The sequence below is a fragment of the Ahaetulla prasina genome, chromosome 3, assembly GCF_028640845.1.
Source record: "Ahaetulla prasina isolate Xishuangbanna chromosome 3, ASM2864084v1, whole genome shotgun sequence".
Lineage (NCBI taxonomy): Eukaryota > Metazoa > Chordata > Lepidosauria > Squamata > Colubridae > Ahaetulla > Ahaetulla prasina.
In genome coordinates, this window is record NC_080541.1 from 178,530,335 (window position 1) to 178,548,048 (window position 17,714).

The 17,714-nt window shown below is 35.7% G+C and overlaps 1 protein-coding gene across 1 annotated transcript in view; it reads right to left on the reverse strand.

The window, feature by feature from the left end:
* Positions 1 to 297: 297 nt before the first annotated feature.
* The window catches only part of CFAP57 (cilia and flagella associated protein 57), a 33,222-nt gene continuing 15,805 nt past the window's right edge, over positions 298 to 17,714 (reverse strand). The window contains exons 10-22 of the mRNA XM_058177146.1: positions 17,316 to 17,489; positions 15,101 to 15,262; positions 13,802 to 13,957; positions 13,575 to 13,668; positions 12,681 to 12,871; positions 11,530 to 11,703; positions 9,049 to 9,207; positions 8,582 to 8,725; positions 7,832 to 7,948; positions 6,496 to 6,630; positions 5,942 to 6,085; positions 5,366 to 5,498; positions 298 to 1,074 (exon numbers count right to left, since the gene is read on the reverse strand). Of these exons, the coding sequence (XP_058033129.1) occupies positions 863 to 1,074; positions 5,366 to 5,498; positions 5,942 to 6,085; positions 6,496 to 6,630; positions 7,832 to 7,948; positions 8,582 to 8,725; positions 9,049 to 9,207; positions 11,530 to 11,703; positions 12,681 to 12,871; positions 13,575 to 13,668; positions 13,802 to 13,957; positions 15,101 to 15,262; positions 17,316 to 17,489 (1,995 nt within the window). The 3' untranslated portion in view covers positions 298 to 862. The remainder of the gene's footprint in view (positions 1,075 to 5,365; positions 5,499 to 5,941; positions 6,086 to 6,495; positions 6,631 to 7,831; positions 7,949 to 8,581; positions 8,726 to 9,048; positions 9,208 to 11,529; positions 11,704 to 12,680; positions 12,872 to 13,574; positions 13,669 to 13,801; positions 13,958 to 15,100; positions 15,263 to 17,315; positions 17,490 to 17,714) is intronic.

Here is a 17,714-nt window from a genome sequence, read left to right on the forward strand (position 1 = left end):
TAATTTGTAAGATATTATAAAGAGCTGTAACCAGGACCTTTCTTTATAAGGTCCTTTAGCTGGACTGGAACTCAGTCTTCTGGTTTTTAGACCAGCATCTTAACCAAACTGGCTTTACAGTGGGAGTATTTCACTGATATCCAGAGACCATAATACTCCAAGCATTTTTTCAAATGTACAGAATCAAAAATCAGCATCTAAGCTATGACAGAAAGTCAAGCAATAAAACCTAACACTTACAGGAAGACGAAGGAAATAGCATGAACCTTTAATTATTATTTAAAGTGGTCTCATCAATGTTATTATTCAAGTATTCCTTAGTATCTGAGTCAATGGGAAATTTATTATGTACATAGAAGAAGCTAAAGAAAGTATAACATTAAAATAGGGACTGTGTTGGAGAACAAAAATGGCCAGAAAGAAGGGGGGAAGGGGAAAGAGTTGTATGAGAGCGAAATAAAATTGTTGTGGACAAAGAACAAACACTAACATATTGAAAGTTTACATCCCTTAGCCTGTTTCCAATAATGCCACACACAAGGGTTTTATCTCCAATGAATTCTGCTTTAAGTTGAAGCCAAATGACCAATTTCCTTCCTAAAGCTCTGTGTATGTTCTCACTTGATTTTCCAGTTCTGAGATTTGAAACATACTAACAGGAGGCAGGCAAATCCAGACTAGCTTGTTTACTGTTTCTTTAACATTCTGTCTCAAACCAAAAACTAGACATGCTAAAAAAAAAAAAGAACAGGAAAAAGCCATCCTCCAATCACACTTGGACAAGATTACAAGTGCAGAGAGCTACATTTAGGGAATGTTTAGAAATACAGAGAACTGCACCATGGAGTTCTTTCTAGCCAGGTCAATGTGATTGTATGTCCCTAATTTTGTCCATTTCCAGAATGGGGAGTTTTCCACTAGACAAAGGCCGGAGGGCGAGGGCTTTCTCTTGCCCCTGCGTTTGCTCTCGAAGACACTTGATTTCCAGTCGCTGCATTTGAATTATTCTCTCAGTTTCCTCTTCAAGATTCAAACGCAAAATGCCTGGACTTAGCTGCCTATCTGGGGAGGAACCTAGATAAAAAAAGAAGTCAAAAGTCAATAAAAATCATAAACAACTTTTTTTTTGTCAGAAGTCAAGAAAGGTGGTACAGTATTTAGAAACTCAAGAGGAAATAGAGAAAAATACAGATGCTGCCATATATGAAATGATACAAGAAGAGATGTGCTTACATTATCTAATAAATTGTATTGATTGATTATTAACTAATTTTTCATTTTTGGCATCTGGAATACTTGTACTTGTTGCATTCCAGAATATACTTTTGTATATTCTGTAGCAGGGTTGTCAAATGTGGCCTACAGGGTGCTTAGATCTGGCCCGTGGGGCCACCCTAGAAACAGCAAAGGATCAGCCTGTGGTGCCCCTGCCAGTGAAAACAGAGCTCCGGAGGGCTGCGTGTGGCCCTCCTGGGCTCTGTTTTCAGCCGCAATGGCTTCCTGCCTTCCTCTGTCAGCAAAAACGGAGCTCGGGGAGCTGTGCGCAGCCCCCTCGAGCTCCATTTTCATTGGCAGAGGGCGGCAGGAGACCATCATGGCTGAAAACAGAGTTTGGCAGCCCATTTTCGCTGACAGAATGCTTAGGACACCACAAATGCCCCAACATGAGTGACATCAAGCTGGCCATGCCCACCCCGGCCCCCAAGGTCAAACACAATCCTGATATGGCCCTCAATGAAATAGTTTGACACCCCTGTTCTATAGCATTAAGGTTCCAATATAACTGGCTCTGGGAGTGCTTCCAACTAGTAAAAATGTTAAATGATATCACATTATAATGTCTAATCCCTAGTGCCATGTAACGGGGTGAGCTCCCATTACTTGTCCCTGCTTCTGCCAACCTAGCAGTTCGAAAGCACGTAAAAAATGCTAGTAGAAAAATAGGGACCACCTTTGGTGGGAAGGTAACAGCCTTTGGCATTTAATCATGCCAACCACATTACCATGGAGATGTCTTTGGACAGTGCTGGCTCTTTGGCTTTGAAACGGAGGTGAGCACTGCTCCCTAGAATTGGGAACAACTAGCACATATGTGCAAGGGGAACCTTTACCATATAATGCCTAAACACACTAGAAATGCATAGTTGCTGAAAGACTCAGGGCTGTAGACTGCTGGGTGACCCATGATTAATAAATCCTTTTGGATAACTTAAAATGAAAGAAGAGTCTAGTCTACTAATTGTCATGTTCTTACAGAACACGACTAATTGTCCTTCATGGATAAGAACTGATTTCAGATACTTTTCTGTTGAAGTTGTAACTATAAAGAAAATTAGTTTTCAACCAGAAAGATCAAACTGTTTAAACAATTTTCAAGGACACATCTTACTGAACGATGCAATTTAAGTAGTCATGGTAAAAATGATACTCTGGAGAACAAAAAGGTTGAAGTTGAGTGCCCTCACTTTCTGCCACAAGGGGCATTCTCTTCTTGATTTATGCAAGATGTCACATCACATATCCTGAGGGGAGAAAACTGATGAAGGAGATAGGAGAATAAGAAAATTAGCCTAATGGCAGTAGTTTTTGTCCTTCATCTACATGGCCCTGACTATTTGACATAGCATCTGTTCTGAGGGCCCTGAAGGAATTCAATGGCATAGTTTGAAGAATTGGATTCCTTCACTTGGGAAGTCAGAGAAACACGTGACTGTTTTGAAATAGCAATGAGAGAATTACAAAAAAAATGAGAGTAGAAAAGTAACTAAGGTCATTTGAAACCCTAGGGTCTTTTCCAATAGAACATAATGTTGCTGTTCTCTTAGACATGAGTCAGTGCTTCATTCTTGCCCAGTTATCGGCCCTGAAGTGGTAACTAAGGTATGGCATTCATACGCAAATCATTTTTACCCTATTGGAAACTGTAGCTGCATAAATGAAAGCAGCATAGAAATTGTATTGCAATGTGCAGAGAGAAAATGACTTGATTTTTAAAACTTCAAATATAGGCATGCCTAAACTGTTTGAAAAGATACCTACCATATGTAGAATTTCCTACTAATAGTAGTAGTTGTTATTATTGTTACTGTTATTTTTATTTGAGAACTTTTAGTGAAAACATCTTGATAGGGAGGCCTGAGTGCTAGAAAAAGTTCATATTTTAAATATTTGACTTTTTAAAGTATTTTAGGTTGATTATGGCTCATTAGAATCCTGTAGAATATTTGTTCTATAACAAGGAATTTCTCTGCAGAAAGAATTGTTCTGTTACTCCAATTTCAAGGGGAAAAAAAGAAACATAATTCTTCCTTCAATAAATGGACATGACTCAGAAGTACTGCCAAGAGTCATCTTATCTTGACTCTTCTCAGAGCCTTCTTTGAAGCTGCAGTAAGTATTTAATAGCATAACCAAACTTTCATGTGAGAATTGAAAGAGCGAGATCTGCTAAAAGGAAAAATACTTTTAATGGAGAGTTCAAGAGCTCTCATCCCTCCACTGGAGACAGAGAAATTCTTAGCAAGCTATTAAACTCGGGGGATCCAGGAAAACATTAATGCGTACTAAGATTCTAGACAGGTTCTATAATAGAGGAAAAAGGAAACAGCTTTCTTTTGTTGTTGTTAGTTGCGAAGTCATGTCCGACCCATCGCGACCCCATGGATAATATTCCTCCAGGCCTTCCTGTCCTCTACCATCCTCTGGAGTCCATTTAAGCTCACACCTACTGCTTCAGAGATTCCAGCCAGCCACCTCATTTTCTGTTGTCCCATTCTTCTTTTGCCCTCAATCTTTCCCAGCATTAGGCTCTTCTCCAGTGAGTCTTTCTTTTGAGCTTGTTGATCGAAAGGTCGGCAGCTCGGCGATTCGAATCCCTAGTGCTGCCGTGTAATGGGGTGAGCTCCCGTTACTTGTCCCAGAAGTACTTCTGCCAACCTAGCAGTTTCAAAAGCACATAAAAATGCAAGTAGAAAAAATAGGGACCACCTTTGGTGGGAAGGTAGCAGCGTTCCGTGCGCCTTTGGTGTTGAGTCATGCCGGCCACATGACCACGGAGACGTCTTCGGACAGCGCTGGCTCTTCGGCTTTGAAACGGAGATGAACACCGCCCCTTAGCGGCAACGACTAGCACATATGTGCGAGGGGAACCTTTACCTTTATTGGAGTTGAAAGGCTCCATGATTGCTTATTATCGCCATCTGGTGGCCAATAATTTAGATAGTACAAACTAAAAAGCCACTGAAACAGATGAGTACCCTCTGAAGGTGCAATTTTCTTTTTACCAAATACCCACTGTAATTTTAATTCTGTTGCTTCTTTCACCTGTCCTTCCTATGACTGAATGGAGTTTTGCTATGTACTGCTTGGCTTTGCAATTCAGCCACCACTGAAACAACGGGCATGACTGTTTGTTCACTCTCATATATGTGGTTTAATGGGGAAAAAATCCTTACAAAAAGAGTTGAATTATAAGAATATTGGCACACACAAATAGGAAATAGTCGAATCTTTGATTCTTAGTCATTTTGTGTTTATCACATTTACATTTTGTTTCTCCAAGAAACCAGGTAAGTCATAGGCTGCATTTTCTTTATTTAAAATTTAGATCAAACCTTGGTTGGGCTGAACGATAATGGTTGGCTTAAACTTCATAAGTTTATTGACTTGATTCCATCTACTTGCTTGCTAGTCAAACCATTTACAGGGAAGTCCATAGCAATAGAAACTGGCTTCAGAATGGTAGGTCTGAGTAATTAAAGCCCTGTTCCTCTTTAAAATGTGTCACCCACAATATACCCAGATGAAGCAGGATGGTTCCACGTACAACTTTGAAACAACTCCTCTTGGTGGTTAGAATACTCATATATATTTAATCAATGAATTAATGTGTATATGTTTAAGCTGAGTCCTATCTACATAAAATTGTTACAATAAAATAATGCCAGGAGATTACATTAGAGATTTAAACTATTTTTTCTTTCAGCAATTCAAAAATAACCAATTGATAGCATTAATGAATAACCATCCAAGACAAAGATGCATTTTTTATTTAGATTAGATTTTGCAGCAGATATACCTAATCTTTCTCCTCCAATGTTCTCCACAACAACAACAACCCTGTGGGGTGGGGTGGGCTTAGAGTGAAGAGAGCAGCCCAAAGTCACTCAACTGACTTTCATGCCTAAGGTGGGACTAGAACTCAGTCTCCAGGTTTTTAGACCAGCACCTTCACCACTACACCAAACTGGTTCTCATTACCTATTTCATGCTTCAGAGCCTCTAGTGAAAATCAGCAAGAAAAAGATAGAATATTACTTGCTGTGAAGAAGTAGAAGGAAGTGATAGTTAAAAAAACAGGAATCACCTGAGGGTTGTGCTCCCGGTTTCTTGTGCTTCTTAAGCAGGCTCAGAGTTGACGTGAGGTCATGGACTTGTATACGAGTGACCTTCAGTTCTCTCCGCAAATCATTGATTTCCTTAATAAGACTTACATTTTCCTAGAGATTCAAGAACAACACGGTTTAAATTAGTACAGTTGTTGACTAGGACAGTGAACATGATCTTCGCTTACTTACTTACTGGACTTATAGGGCCATCTAATTCATATAATGGTACTAGGGTGGCTTACAACAATCAACATAGCTAAAGTATATGCAAAATATCAAGCCTTAAACTTGATATACAATGTAGTATAGATCCATGACCCTGTGTTCTTCACATCTGCCAGCCTGAAGAAAATATCATTTTCTGCAACCAAATTTCAATGTTTTCTTCTCCCTCACTTTTCATATTAATATATTTGGATATCATCATGAGACTCAAATATATCTTCTGAGTTTGGAAATAATTAATCTCTGTTTTGAGTTTGTACACAGAACACATTGAAATTTCCCTCAATTAAAAAAAACCTGCACTCCACTTTTTAAATCTAAGTTCCTACCTGCATAATGCGCACATAATCTGCACGATGGATCTCACTTTCTTTTACCACTTTCTTTTTCAGTGTTGCTAGGTTGTGTTCAAGATGCTCTCGCTGCCGGGTATACTCTTGATGCAAGTCTGAATCGACCCCAACAATTTCCACCTGAAGAAACAAGGTTGTGTTCAACTGCAAATGGGGGTGGTGGTGTGGTATGACTCAATTATTATGGATGTAAAAGAGATCTGCTGTACATAACTAAACAGCAGGTCTGCTAGACTCAACGCACAGTGCAATTTTGGCTTCCACTGGGGAAATGTATATGACAATAAAATAATGTATATCAAAGATGCAAGCATTAAAAAAAATCAGTCAAGAAACTTATGTAAATAACCTAATACATCAGGAGAAAAAGCATACAGCTTCTCTGTCAGTGTATTGAGGAGGAAATACCAAATACAGTAAAATATGTCTGCATGCATGTTTTTTTTTAAAAAAACAGATTTTAAAAATATACTAATTTATTAAGAGGAGTAAATTGGACCAGATTTATATTGATGTACGTCCTTACTCACCCTATCTGCCTTCTGTACATATTTCTCATAGATATCTCTAATGGACTCCTTTAGTTTCTTAGGCTCCTGGATGAGACCTACACAGTTGTGAATATCTGTTTTAAATCTTTTGACAAGTGCTTCCATATCTCGTTCCTGCAACCAAAGAAATATTTAAGGCAATATGCAGAATGCTGCTCCCTTTGATACATTTCCTTGTGCGATCCAAATAAAGGCATACATGTTTTTTGCAAAATTCATATCAACTAAATGGCACCCAGTCAAAAGAAACATGGTAGATAACCAAATAAATATTTCAGCATATCACTTTGAATTGATTAATCCTTGGACCAATTCAAATAAACTTCCATCATTTAAAAATTCATCCCAGATGACTTAATTTTTTTTTTTTAAATTTACATTTATATCCTGCCCTTCTCCGAAGACTCAGGGCGGCTTACAGTGTATAAGGCAATAGTCTCATTCTATTTGTATATTTACAAAGTCAACTTATTGCCCCCCCAACAATCTAGGTCCTCATTTTACCTACCTTATAAAGGATGGAAGGCTAAGTCAACCTCGGGCCGGGCTTGAACCTGCAGTAATTGCAGGCTGCTGTGTTCTAATAACAGTGTTCTAATAACAGGCTTCTTACAGCCTGAGCTATCACGGCCCCTTATTTATTAAATGATGGCCCCATAATTATTAAATGATGAATAAACATGCAAACAACGTTTGTGAAAAGTATAATATGGACAAAATATGAAAATTTGGGAGCTGGTTGTTTTTAAATTGTGATAATTGTTCCTCGTGCAAAGGTACATATATAGTCACTTATTCAATTGCTCATATTAGGGAACCAAAATTGATTCAACATTACTTCATACTCATTAGAAAAAAAATGCAACTATAACAGAACTGTAAAGAAAGAAGGAAATTTCAAAATTCATTCACTCTTTGTATGATGTTCAAACAAAGAATAATAATGCCCTGTACTGATAACTTGTACATTGTTTTTAAAAAATCTGAAGGCTATTTTGTTACCTAAAGTGCATTTTTGCTTCATCACACAATAGAATAATATAAATAATGTACTTGATGAAAATGATAAATTTAGGATAAAGAAACACCCAAATGGTAAGAAATTCTGCAATCTTATAATGCCAAGATTTAATAGTGATACGTCCGTAATACTGTAGGCACATGTAGATGATATCTCAGATTCACCTCTCCTGGGAAAATAAGATGCAAACATTTAATACTAACTGTAGTTTTCAGGAACCAATTCTTGAATCTCCATCATTTCCAGTCCTTGGTGTGATTCAGTGAACACTTTCTTCACTCTTAATATACTCACTTTCTGCATCTCTTTGTGCATCTCACGATCTGTAGCTCTCAGCTTTAGGCGCAGTTCAGCTATGTTAAGTTCCAATTGTGTGTTCTGTTTATGGAAATGTTCCAGCTCTCCCTCCATCTGAAGAGATGAGATGAGTACCAATAAAAGATTACACAAAGTCTGTTACTTGATATGGGGTGCTTTCAGACAGATCCCTTAATACTACTAATCTAAAGCTATTGGGCAATAGCATCGTATATCTATAGTAATATACACACACATGTACACAGAACCGATAAACAATTTATAATTTACATTAAATGATTGAACGGGTTGCCATTTTCTTCTAAACATTTCTTTATTTCCTTATTGTCTTTGAACATTCCTAAGTACAGTAAAATTTTCATAAGCCATGGGAGTCCTGCCTCAGTACCTCAAATCTGATTTAACCAGCTATTTTTTGAGTTAATTAGAGGTATGTGAAAATTAAAAAAATCTTTTAATGCAGAAACTGAACATAAAAACTGCATTTGTTTTTACTCATATTGAATCTCTGGGTCAATAAGAACAAGTAGTAGTGGAGGTAGTAAAATGATGCTTTTGATCTTCCTTTTGGCTTTTTCCTTCCTTCTTCATAACGTATTTTGTGGAAAGAAGATAGAAATGGGAGAAAAGAAAAAATGAACCATACTAGAAAAGTAAAAAAAAAAAAAAAGCATTGCAATGCTTGTCTAAAAGAGCAGCAAGTGGGTTGCATTGTTTATTTCTCACCTCCTGGATCTGTTCCTTCATGGCTTTGATATCATTCTCACGTGGCTCTATTTGCTTCTTCAGCTCCTTAATTTTGTAATCTAATACAAATTTGAATTTCTCCAGTTCCTGATTTTTCTTTTTTAGATCATAAATTCGTTTCTCCTAAATCAGGCAAAGCAGGGAAAAAAGTAGTTATGAAGCAGTAAGGACATTTCAGATTTTCATCAGATAAAAGCAATCCATTGTGATTTGAATAAGGACATTGGAGGAGAAAGGTGCTTACCAAATCAGAAATACTAGAGAAACTATAAAGAACTCAGAGCAATGCCCCTTAGAATGGGATGAGTTGATCCTGAACAAAACTTTTCTTCAATTTGAGAACTAATTCTGAATGAGGACTACTGAGGATTTTATGTGAGGATCAACATCGTAAAAAGATCTTGGGATGTGAAAGCAGCTCAGATAAAACTACCCAGTCAACTTACTTTATCTTGGATGGTCTCATCTCTTTCTTGAATCTCTCTCTTCAGCCCCATAATGTCCTTCTCTAAAGCCTTAATAATCCCTTGCAGCTTTTGCTGCTCCAACTTCATTGCTTCAATATCGCTGCATCGCTCCTCAATCTCTTTTTGGAGACTATTAAACTGTTAAAAAAATGTGTTATCTTTCAAGCTGAAAACAATGAGTCAGTATTTCCTGCAGTACTGTAACAGCAACAAAAGAATCATTTGCAACAATCAATTAAAATTATAGCAAACTGGACATCTGGGTATCCTTTTAGAAACCTATTGCACTAAAAATCATACTGTATGCAAAAACATTCTGAACGTACTTTCGGTGACCATATAAAAGATCTGAAATTTAAACAATCTTATGGAAATAATTACTTTAAAATGTAAATTGTCATATTTTTTGAAAATCTTATGAAGAAAAAAACAAGACAAATAAGAAATTCAGGAGGAGAAACCGGAAGCATCGTGGCGAGACTGGCTTGAAAATAGCAGGCTCTGACGAGCTTGGCAAAAATCCAGCCAGATAAACTACTGTTGGGGTGGTCTTTGGACTGGATCCATCTTGTAGGGATGGTGAAGAAGGAGAGGCACCTCACTTGACCAAGAAGAACAGGCAAGTTCCTCGGAGGTTGGAGGAACTCTTTGATTTGGTGGGGGGTGGGGGTGGCCATTGCGACCCTCATGAAGCTGGAGTAACCAAAATAAGATTTGTGCAGGAGCAGTGTTTTGGACAGAGTATTGGTATCGGGTGAGTGATTGGACAATTCACAGATAAAAAAGAAGCATTTTAAAATTTTCAAAAGAAGTCCCGGTGAGGAAATAGCACCTAATTGGCATTGGGGAATGTTAATGGAGGGAGAAGAACAAAACAGAAGTTAAAGCACTAAAGCCCAGAACGGAGCTTGATATTTGGATTGAAAATTGGATTTGGAGATATTAAAATTATTATAAGAAAAAGAAACCCAAAAAAACATAGCTTTTGAACAAGATTGGACATAATTTTAAAAGTTTTGAACTTTAAAGGAAGAACAAAGAAAAATTCAAAATAGAAAAGCCCTGTAAAGGAAATTTTTCAATTGGATTTGAAATTGGATTTGAAATTGGAATTTGAGATATATAAAATTAAGAAGAGAAAGAAGAAACTTGAAAACCATTTGATAAGCAGATTTAATTCACAAATTGATTAAGATATTAATAGAAATTAAGAAGAGAAAGAAGAAACTTGAAAACCATTTGATAAGCAGATTTAATTCACAAATTGATTAAGATATTAATAGAAATTAAGAAAAAGAAGGTGATTAAGAAATTAAGATAATGTTTGTATCTGAAAAAGGTGGTGTGAAAAACAAATTTGAAGAAATATATTGTTTTTGGTAAAATGATTAATGGGAAAATAAGACGTGAGAAATTGGTCCACCTTAGAAAATAATTGACTTTGAGACAAATGTAAAATATCAAGCTATAATAAAAAAAATAGAAACTAAGGATGGAATTAACTATGTTTAAATTAAAGGGTTTCAATAGAAAAAGGAAAATAAGAAAACAAATTGATGATAATTTACAAATGTGGTGACTTTGAGAAATATATGTAATAAATGGAGAAATAAGATAATGAAATGAAATAAGATTAAGACTGGAGGTTAGGGCAGATGGTAATATTGATTATATATTAAATATAAATAGAGATGAAAAATAAAAAAGTAGAAAAAAAAGAATATTATGGCAGAAATTGAAATATATATATTTGGGAAATACTTACGTTATAAGCCATATAAATTTTGACTCGGTCAATACACTATTAAAAAAAAATGTACTGTTTGTTTGTATGTTTGTTTGTTTCCCATTTGAGTCTAACTTCAGGGAAGGGTTTGGGATACACTGATTTATCTGTAAATATTTTTCTAGAGGTGGATAGAATGTAAAGGTCTATATTCTGCTGTAGATTTTTCTGACAGCAATACCTTAAGAAATTTAACCTCTGGAGAACAACAGGATTCCAGTTTATCTTAATGGTTTGTAAAAAACTAATATGTAATAGAAGACTTGGGGAGAAAAGCAATTTGTAATATGTCATCAAAATACTAACAATACCCATGTCTAATTTTCATTTTACTTCCTCAGTGAATGCATCAACCTGGCTGAATGAGAGCTACAAAATTTAGATTCAAGATAAGACATGGGTAGTAATCAGCCTAATAAATATTACTGTGATTTTTGCTGACTCTTCTTTCAGTAAGTTTTTATTATAAATATTTTAACAGGTGCTTGGATCTTAAAAGTTATGGTGTTGTTTTAAATATTTTTATTTATTTAGTCTTAAATAATTCATTCATGTGGTATGCTAATATCTTGATTGCCAAGTTAGCAGAGAAAACAATGTGCTTGCTATTGATTTTCATACACACAAATACATTGCTCAAAAAAGCACAAAAAAACAGAAAACACCGGGCAGACCTTCTTTCTCATGATTCCTGTTTCCCCCTTTAATCGTAGATTGGATTCCCTTTCTTCTCGAAGCCGTCTCTCATATTTAATTTTGATATCCTGAATTTCTCTATCCTCATCTTCTTCAATCTGCTTTTTGGTTTCCTCAAATTCCCTAAGTTGCTGTCTAGAATCATCTTGAGCCTGTTAGACAAATAAAAAGAATAAAAGTAAAAGTAAGTCACGGGAAGAAAGAACCTTGGCAAAACTATTTGGGAAAACAAATGAAGTCTTAAGAGTGGCCTGGAAAAGGCAAAATCCTGAAAAATAGAGGCTACAGCAGGGATGTCAAACTGGCGGCCCATAAGCCGGATGCATCACACGCAGGCCACGCCCACCCCAGCTCCGTGAAGGAGAAAAAGGTCACAATATATCACATGACGCTGCAAGATTGACACCCTTGGGCTACAGTATTCTGGGGATGCCAAAGCAGCAGCATGGTGTTATGGGTCTGAAGGCCTTATTTGCTAGTGCCTTCTGATATAGAACTCAATTACAATCACTTAACCTTGGCAGTCATTAGACATGGAAGTCTTGAATGATGTGGGAGTTCAGTATTAATTTTAGTAAGACTAAAACTGAACACTCCTTTAATGTGGTTCAGCCAATGCTTGTTAAGACATCTTTTTCTAGATATATGATTGGAAATACAACTGAAAATATTTAAATTAGCATTTTAAGTTGTGGAATTTGCTTCTCAGGAGCTGGAATGCTTACAAGCCACTAGTTTTAAAAAAGGAATATTTATAAAGGCAAAGCGGTATAAATAAGAACCTAATTGGAGGGTATCTATTTGAAGAACTGTTATAAATATATATTTATAAGAGTTTTATACTACTTCAATCAACCAATACCATGTAGTTGACAATAAAAGCTTATACTACATAGTACTACATTATTTACTACATAAATAAAATAATGAAGTGATTTGGTAATGACTTTCTTTAAAGTATTTCTTTGTCTTGTATGCTTACTGCCTTTCTCTTATTCTGAAAATAATTCAAGAATGAAGTCATACAAAATTGTGCCAAAATTAGCTAGGAATACAGGACATTGAAAGGTGTGTTATACTTGCTTCAATTCTGCTTTAAAAAGAAAAAGAAAGAAAAAAAAGGTAATACCTCTTCCAGTAAAGTTGCTTTCTCAAGCAGCTTTGCCTCATAATATTCTGTCAGTTCCTCAAGTGCTTGGCTTTTGTTCTCTTCCATTTCATGAAGTTGTTTCTCATACTCTTCCTGCATTCTCTGGGATTTCATTTGCAGTTCTTGGTACTTTTCATATTCCAGCAGCAGTTTTTGGTTATTGCCAGATTCTAAACATCAGAGTAATTTTTAAAAATGTGGTTTAAAAATAGCACTATCAAATGGTAATGAATATCCTGCCCTTTCCTGCCTACAAATTAGTAATGAAGGGGCATTTTTAGTACTGTATCCTGTATCTTTTAGAACCTGTCTTTGTAAAATCCATATCCCTACATTTTGCACTATTTCTAAATCACTATTAGCTTTGAGCTATATTTCTGGCAGCTTTATATCTTCATAAAACTTTTCTATTCAGTTTTTTTTTTGTTTCTTTCAAGATAAGATCATAAATAAAACTGGAAATATCTTTCAATCCATTCCCTGTGCAGAAAAAGAAGACAAGAATGATATATTGGAGGATTTGGTAAATGTTTAGGTACTTCAAGCTAAATGGTTATTACAGAAACAGCATAAATCTTAACAGTTAGGGCAGGGAAGAAGGACAAAATAAATGTGAGTGATTTTCAGGAATAGATGCTTTGAAAATATTCTTGAAAAATGTATCAACTTGTTATGCATGAGCAGTGATCCCCTTCATTATCAAGAAAACCAAAAAAGTTATAAAAATAAATGAAAAATAAAATCAACTCCATGACTTGTTTGGCATGATAAAGTTTAAACCCGAAAGATGTGCATTTGTTACCTATACATAAAATTTTTATCTTTTGTTATAAAGACTGAAACTTCCATTCAGTTATATCAGATTCTCCTAACCTAAATCTTGCACCTCTCTTGACTGTTTCTCTATTAATTCTGATAGCTGCTCCTGGTGTTGTATTTCCTGTTTTTCTTTTTCTGTTTGCAGAACCTGAAATATAGACAGATAACATTTTCATTTGAAATTTATTGACAATGTTTAATTTATTTAACTGACTGCATGATTGGAAACAGAGTAATGCAATAATACAGAGAGAGAGATGCAATTAATATTTGAGCCACACCTGGTTTTTAGTTTTCAATGATTCCATTTCCTGGATGAATTTCTCAGTTAATTCCTTTATTTTTTCATTATAATTCATATCCTTGAGACGAAGCTGATATTCATTTTCCATCTTCAGTTCCTCTACCCGTGTTTTTAGTTCTAGCATGACCTGAGTCTGCAGGATAAGAAATTGTAAAATTATCAGTAAAAGAAATAAATGTGTAAATATTTAAATTTATATATGGACATTAATGATTGTGCATGTTATCTATCATAAGTATAACTGGTTTCCTATATTAATAGTGTGATCCTACTGGTATATTGTTATCCTGAATGGTAAAGAAATTAGCAGTCCAGAAATATTTAGTCATGAAGGTTTTGGAAAAGACATTCAGGTGCCAGGATGTGTTTAACAAAGGTTAAAATGTAGGCCGTGATTTTTCCTGTAACACTCGATGGAAATCAGACTTTGAAAATCAGGCTAGAAACAGGATTCACACTTTTGAACTCTGGTGTTGGAGAAGACACTTGAAAATACCATGGAGTCAATCATCAAAGCAATCAACCCAGAATTCTCACTTGAGGCACAGATGATCAAACTCAGATTATCCTAGTGTGGGCACATACAAAGAACTAACTTTTGGAGAAGTCTATAATACTGGGAAAGGTGGAAAGAAAGAAAAAACGAATGACAAGTAGCAATGTGGATGGACTCAATTATAGTGGTGTTGGCTGCACCATTTGTAAATATGACAGACCAGATTGGGGACAGAGCCTCCTGAAGAAAATCTGTGTGGATATTAAGAGTTGATACCAACTTGATGGCTCATCATTATCACATTACTATCCTGTTGCTATTGTGTATTGCAATTTGCTATTAATACCTATATGGATTAACAGTACAACCTTTAGAGGTCCCACTGAAATTTGCGATACATGTTTCCAGGTTAATATTAGTGTGTTCTATCTAGTTACATATATACATACAGTTTTTATGGGTTCCTGAAAAACTATGAATCAAGATATGTTTTTTGCAATTGCACATACATAAGCAAAAATAAACTTGAGTTTTCTCTAATACCTAAAACATTTCCTAAAAACATGGCGAAGTATCGCTTAGGAGCTAAGCTTTAGGTCATGAATGTCTAAATCTTACCCTATAGACTCCATTTTAACTTCTGCTATATCTCTGCTATGGTTCAGAGTGCTGCTTATTGACTAACATTTGTTGATTCTCAGATTTAGGATGATCTAAACTTTTTAATTTGAAATACATATAGTAATGATTCTCAAACCAATACCTTGCAGTTATACTGACCTTTTCTTCCATGTCTGTTCTAGTAATCAACACTTCATCAGAATATGGTACCTCTCTCTCCCTTTTCAATCCCCGTCCTTCTTTGTCATATACTTTCCAGATAATTATACATCCATCTTCTGCAGATGTTAACAAAAACTGATCATCAGATGTTATGGATATCTGTAGAAGTTTAAAAAAAAGTTTCCTTAACTGTGAGACAGCACTATTAAAGAGCGAGTGATGAAAAGAAAAGGCAGACAATAGTGATAGTAAATATATCCTTATTTAGTAATAAATAAGTAGTAATAAAATTTAGTAGTCCTTATTTAGTAAGGACTTCTATGAAAAATGATAATGAACGGTGGTTTTCTACTTATTTCTTTTCTTACCTCTGAATGGCTTTTCCATTGCAAATAAGTACATAAAACAGGAATCATCACTGAATATTTTTTTTTAATTTGCATTTATATCCCGCCCTTCTCCAAAGACTTAGGGCGGCTTACACTATGTAATATCTTCTTGCACTTCTAGAATATTGTGCATCTTTTATATAATGAGACTCTGGGTGTAAAGAAAGCTTAAGCAACTTACTGTCAGCTAGGTCTGTGTTTAAAATGTATACAATATTCACCAGAAATAAATAATTCAGTCTGGAAGTCTGCGGTGCCATGTGTACATTTTAGTTTAAAAGGTCCATTCTACCAGATTCAATAGGGCCTTAATAAGTAAATCTGTATTATTCATATTTAATGTTGACTTTCTCACAAATAAAATAACACCACATTGTTATTATTGTGATCATTGACATCTGAATTCACACAGAGTATTCTAATCCTATTATCATTTTCAAATCCCCAAGAAAAATACCATTAGTCTAGATGCATAATCTGGACATGAATTGGAGTATAAATGAATAGGCACCAGTGTGATAATGAAGCACAGGATAGATATTTATTCTCACAGAATTAAACTGGCGTTTTCCTATTCTTTATCAAAGTTTTATTGCACTTTCTAAAAATAAAAACAACCTACACTTAGGCTCTTCCTTTACTATCTAAGCAATATCCATTACACTGGCATTTCCCCCCATTGCTCAATATGCACACCACAAACTTCTTCCCTTTCTTAAAATGCATTTCATATTAATTAGGATTTTTTCCTCATTCTAGCCAGTTTCACCTCATCCAGTGTCTACTCTAATTCTATTACTTCTCATGAACAGTTTCTGAACATGTCCCCTTTCCCCTTCTTGCCTTTTTAATTAGGTACAATAACACCTAAGCAAAAAAGTGGAATACGAATCAGATCAAATCAAATCAATGCATCAGTTTTACAAATAAGACAAACATGTTCATGATATTTATATTGCATATACAGATGCTTAAACCTATTAATGCAGTATGCTAAAATACTGAGGTTTCTTCCTTGCATACTCCAGATAAATGAGATCAGTATGGAGAGTAGCAATAACAATACCACCTAGACTTATATACCACTTCATAATGTTTTATAGCCCTCTCTAAGTAGTTTACAGAGTCAGCATATTGCCCCCAATAATCTGAGTCCTCATTTTACCGACCTTGGAAGGATGGAAGGCTGAGTCAACCATGACCCTGGTGAGATTCGAACTGCCAAATTGCAGGCATCCGGCAGTCAGCAGAAGTAGCCTGCAGTACTGTATTCTAACCACTGCACCACCACAGCGCTTAGTAATAATAATTCCAATTGTAGATTGATGATTCATATGCACACTTTCCTCATTACTACAGAAATCTGTGGTGTAATGCCATTAAATGGATTGATAATGATACATTGATGTACTCTCTCTCTGTGTGTGTGTGTGTGTGTGTGTGTGTGTGTGTGTGTGTGTGTGTGTGTGTGTGTATCTATGAGGGAGAGACTACAAGTTATCTGGTAATTTAAATTATGTATAGTTGCATTATTAGGTACTGTAGTACCTCAGCTCCATTCCTGGAGCCCCTAGAGCACCCCAGCTGATTTTCTTCTGATTTTTCTAAGGAGATTTAAGAACTTTTTGAACCTGCCTTAAAAACCCCAATGCAGAAGAAATCCCAATACAAAACAATCTGTTGGAATTCCTAAAAAGGCAAATATATTTAAGTATAGACCCCAACCATATGAAAACTACCTTCTGTTGCTTAAGGTGGGTGGATGGGTGGGGGAAGAAAAAGTCAGGAAAGCTCAGGCAGTGAAGGTAATACAAGGACTTTACCTTGGTGACTGGACCAGCATGAGCTTGATACTCATTGAATTCCTTATGCACAGGTAATGGGTATTTCATGGACCGGATGGTCCCAGCAGATGTTCCAGTGAATACCATCCGCCCATTATGAGCTATCACAATGCAAGTGTAGGTAACGTCAAAAGAGGGCACTTCTCTCAGTATCTGAAACATACATAGCATTCCTTCTAAGCATTACAACTTTTGGTAATTGTAATTTGTAAGTGTTACTATGTGTAGTAATTCACACAATAAAGATTTATTCAGCACAGGATTCACTTTATCCCAACCATATTCCACCACAGTGAAAGTCTCATATCTGCTTTCCTTCCCACCCCTCCTACCCCGATCTGTGTGAAAAGACTGCACTACCTCCAGTAGTGATCTTTA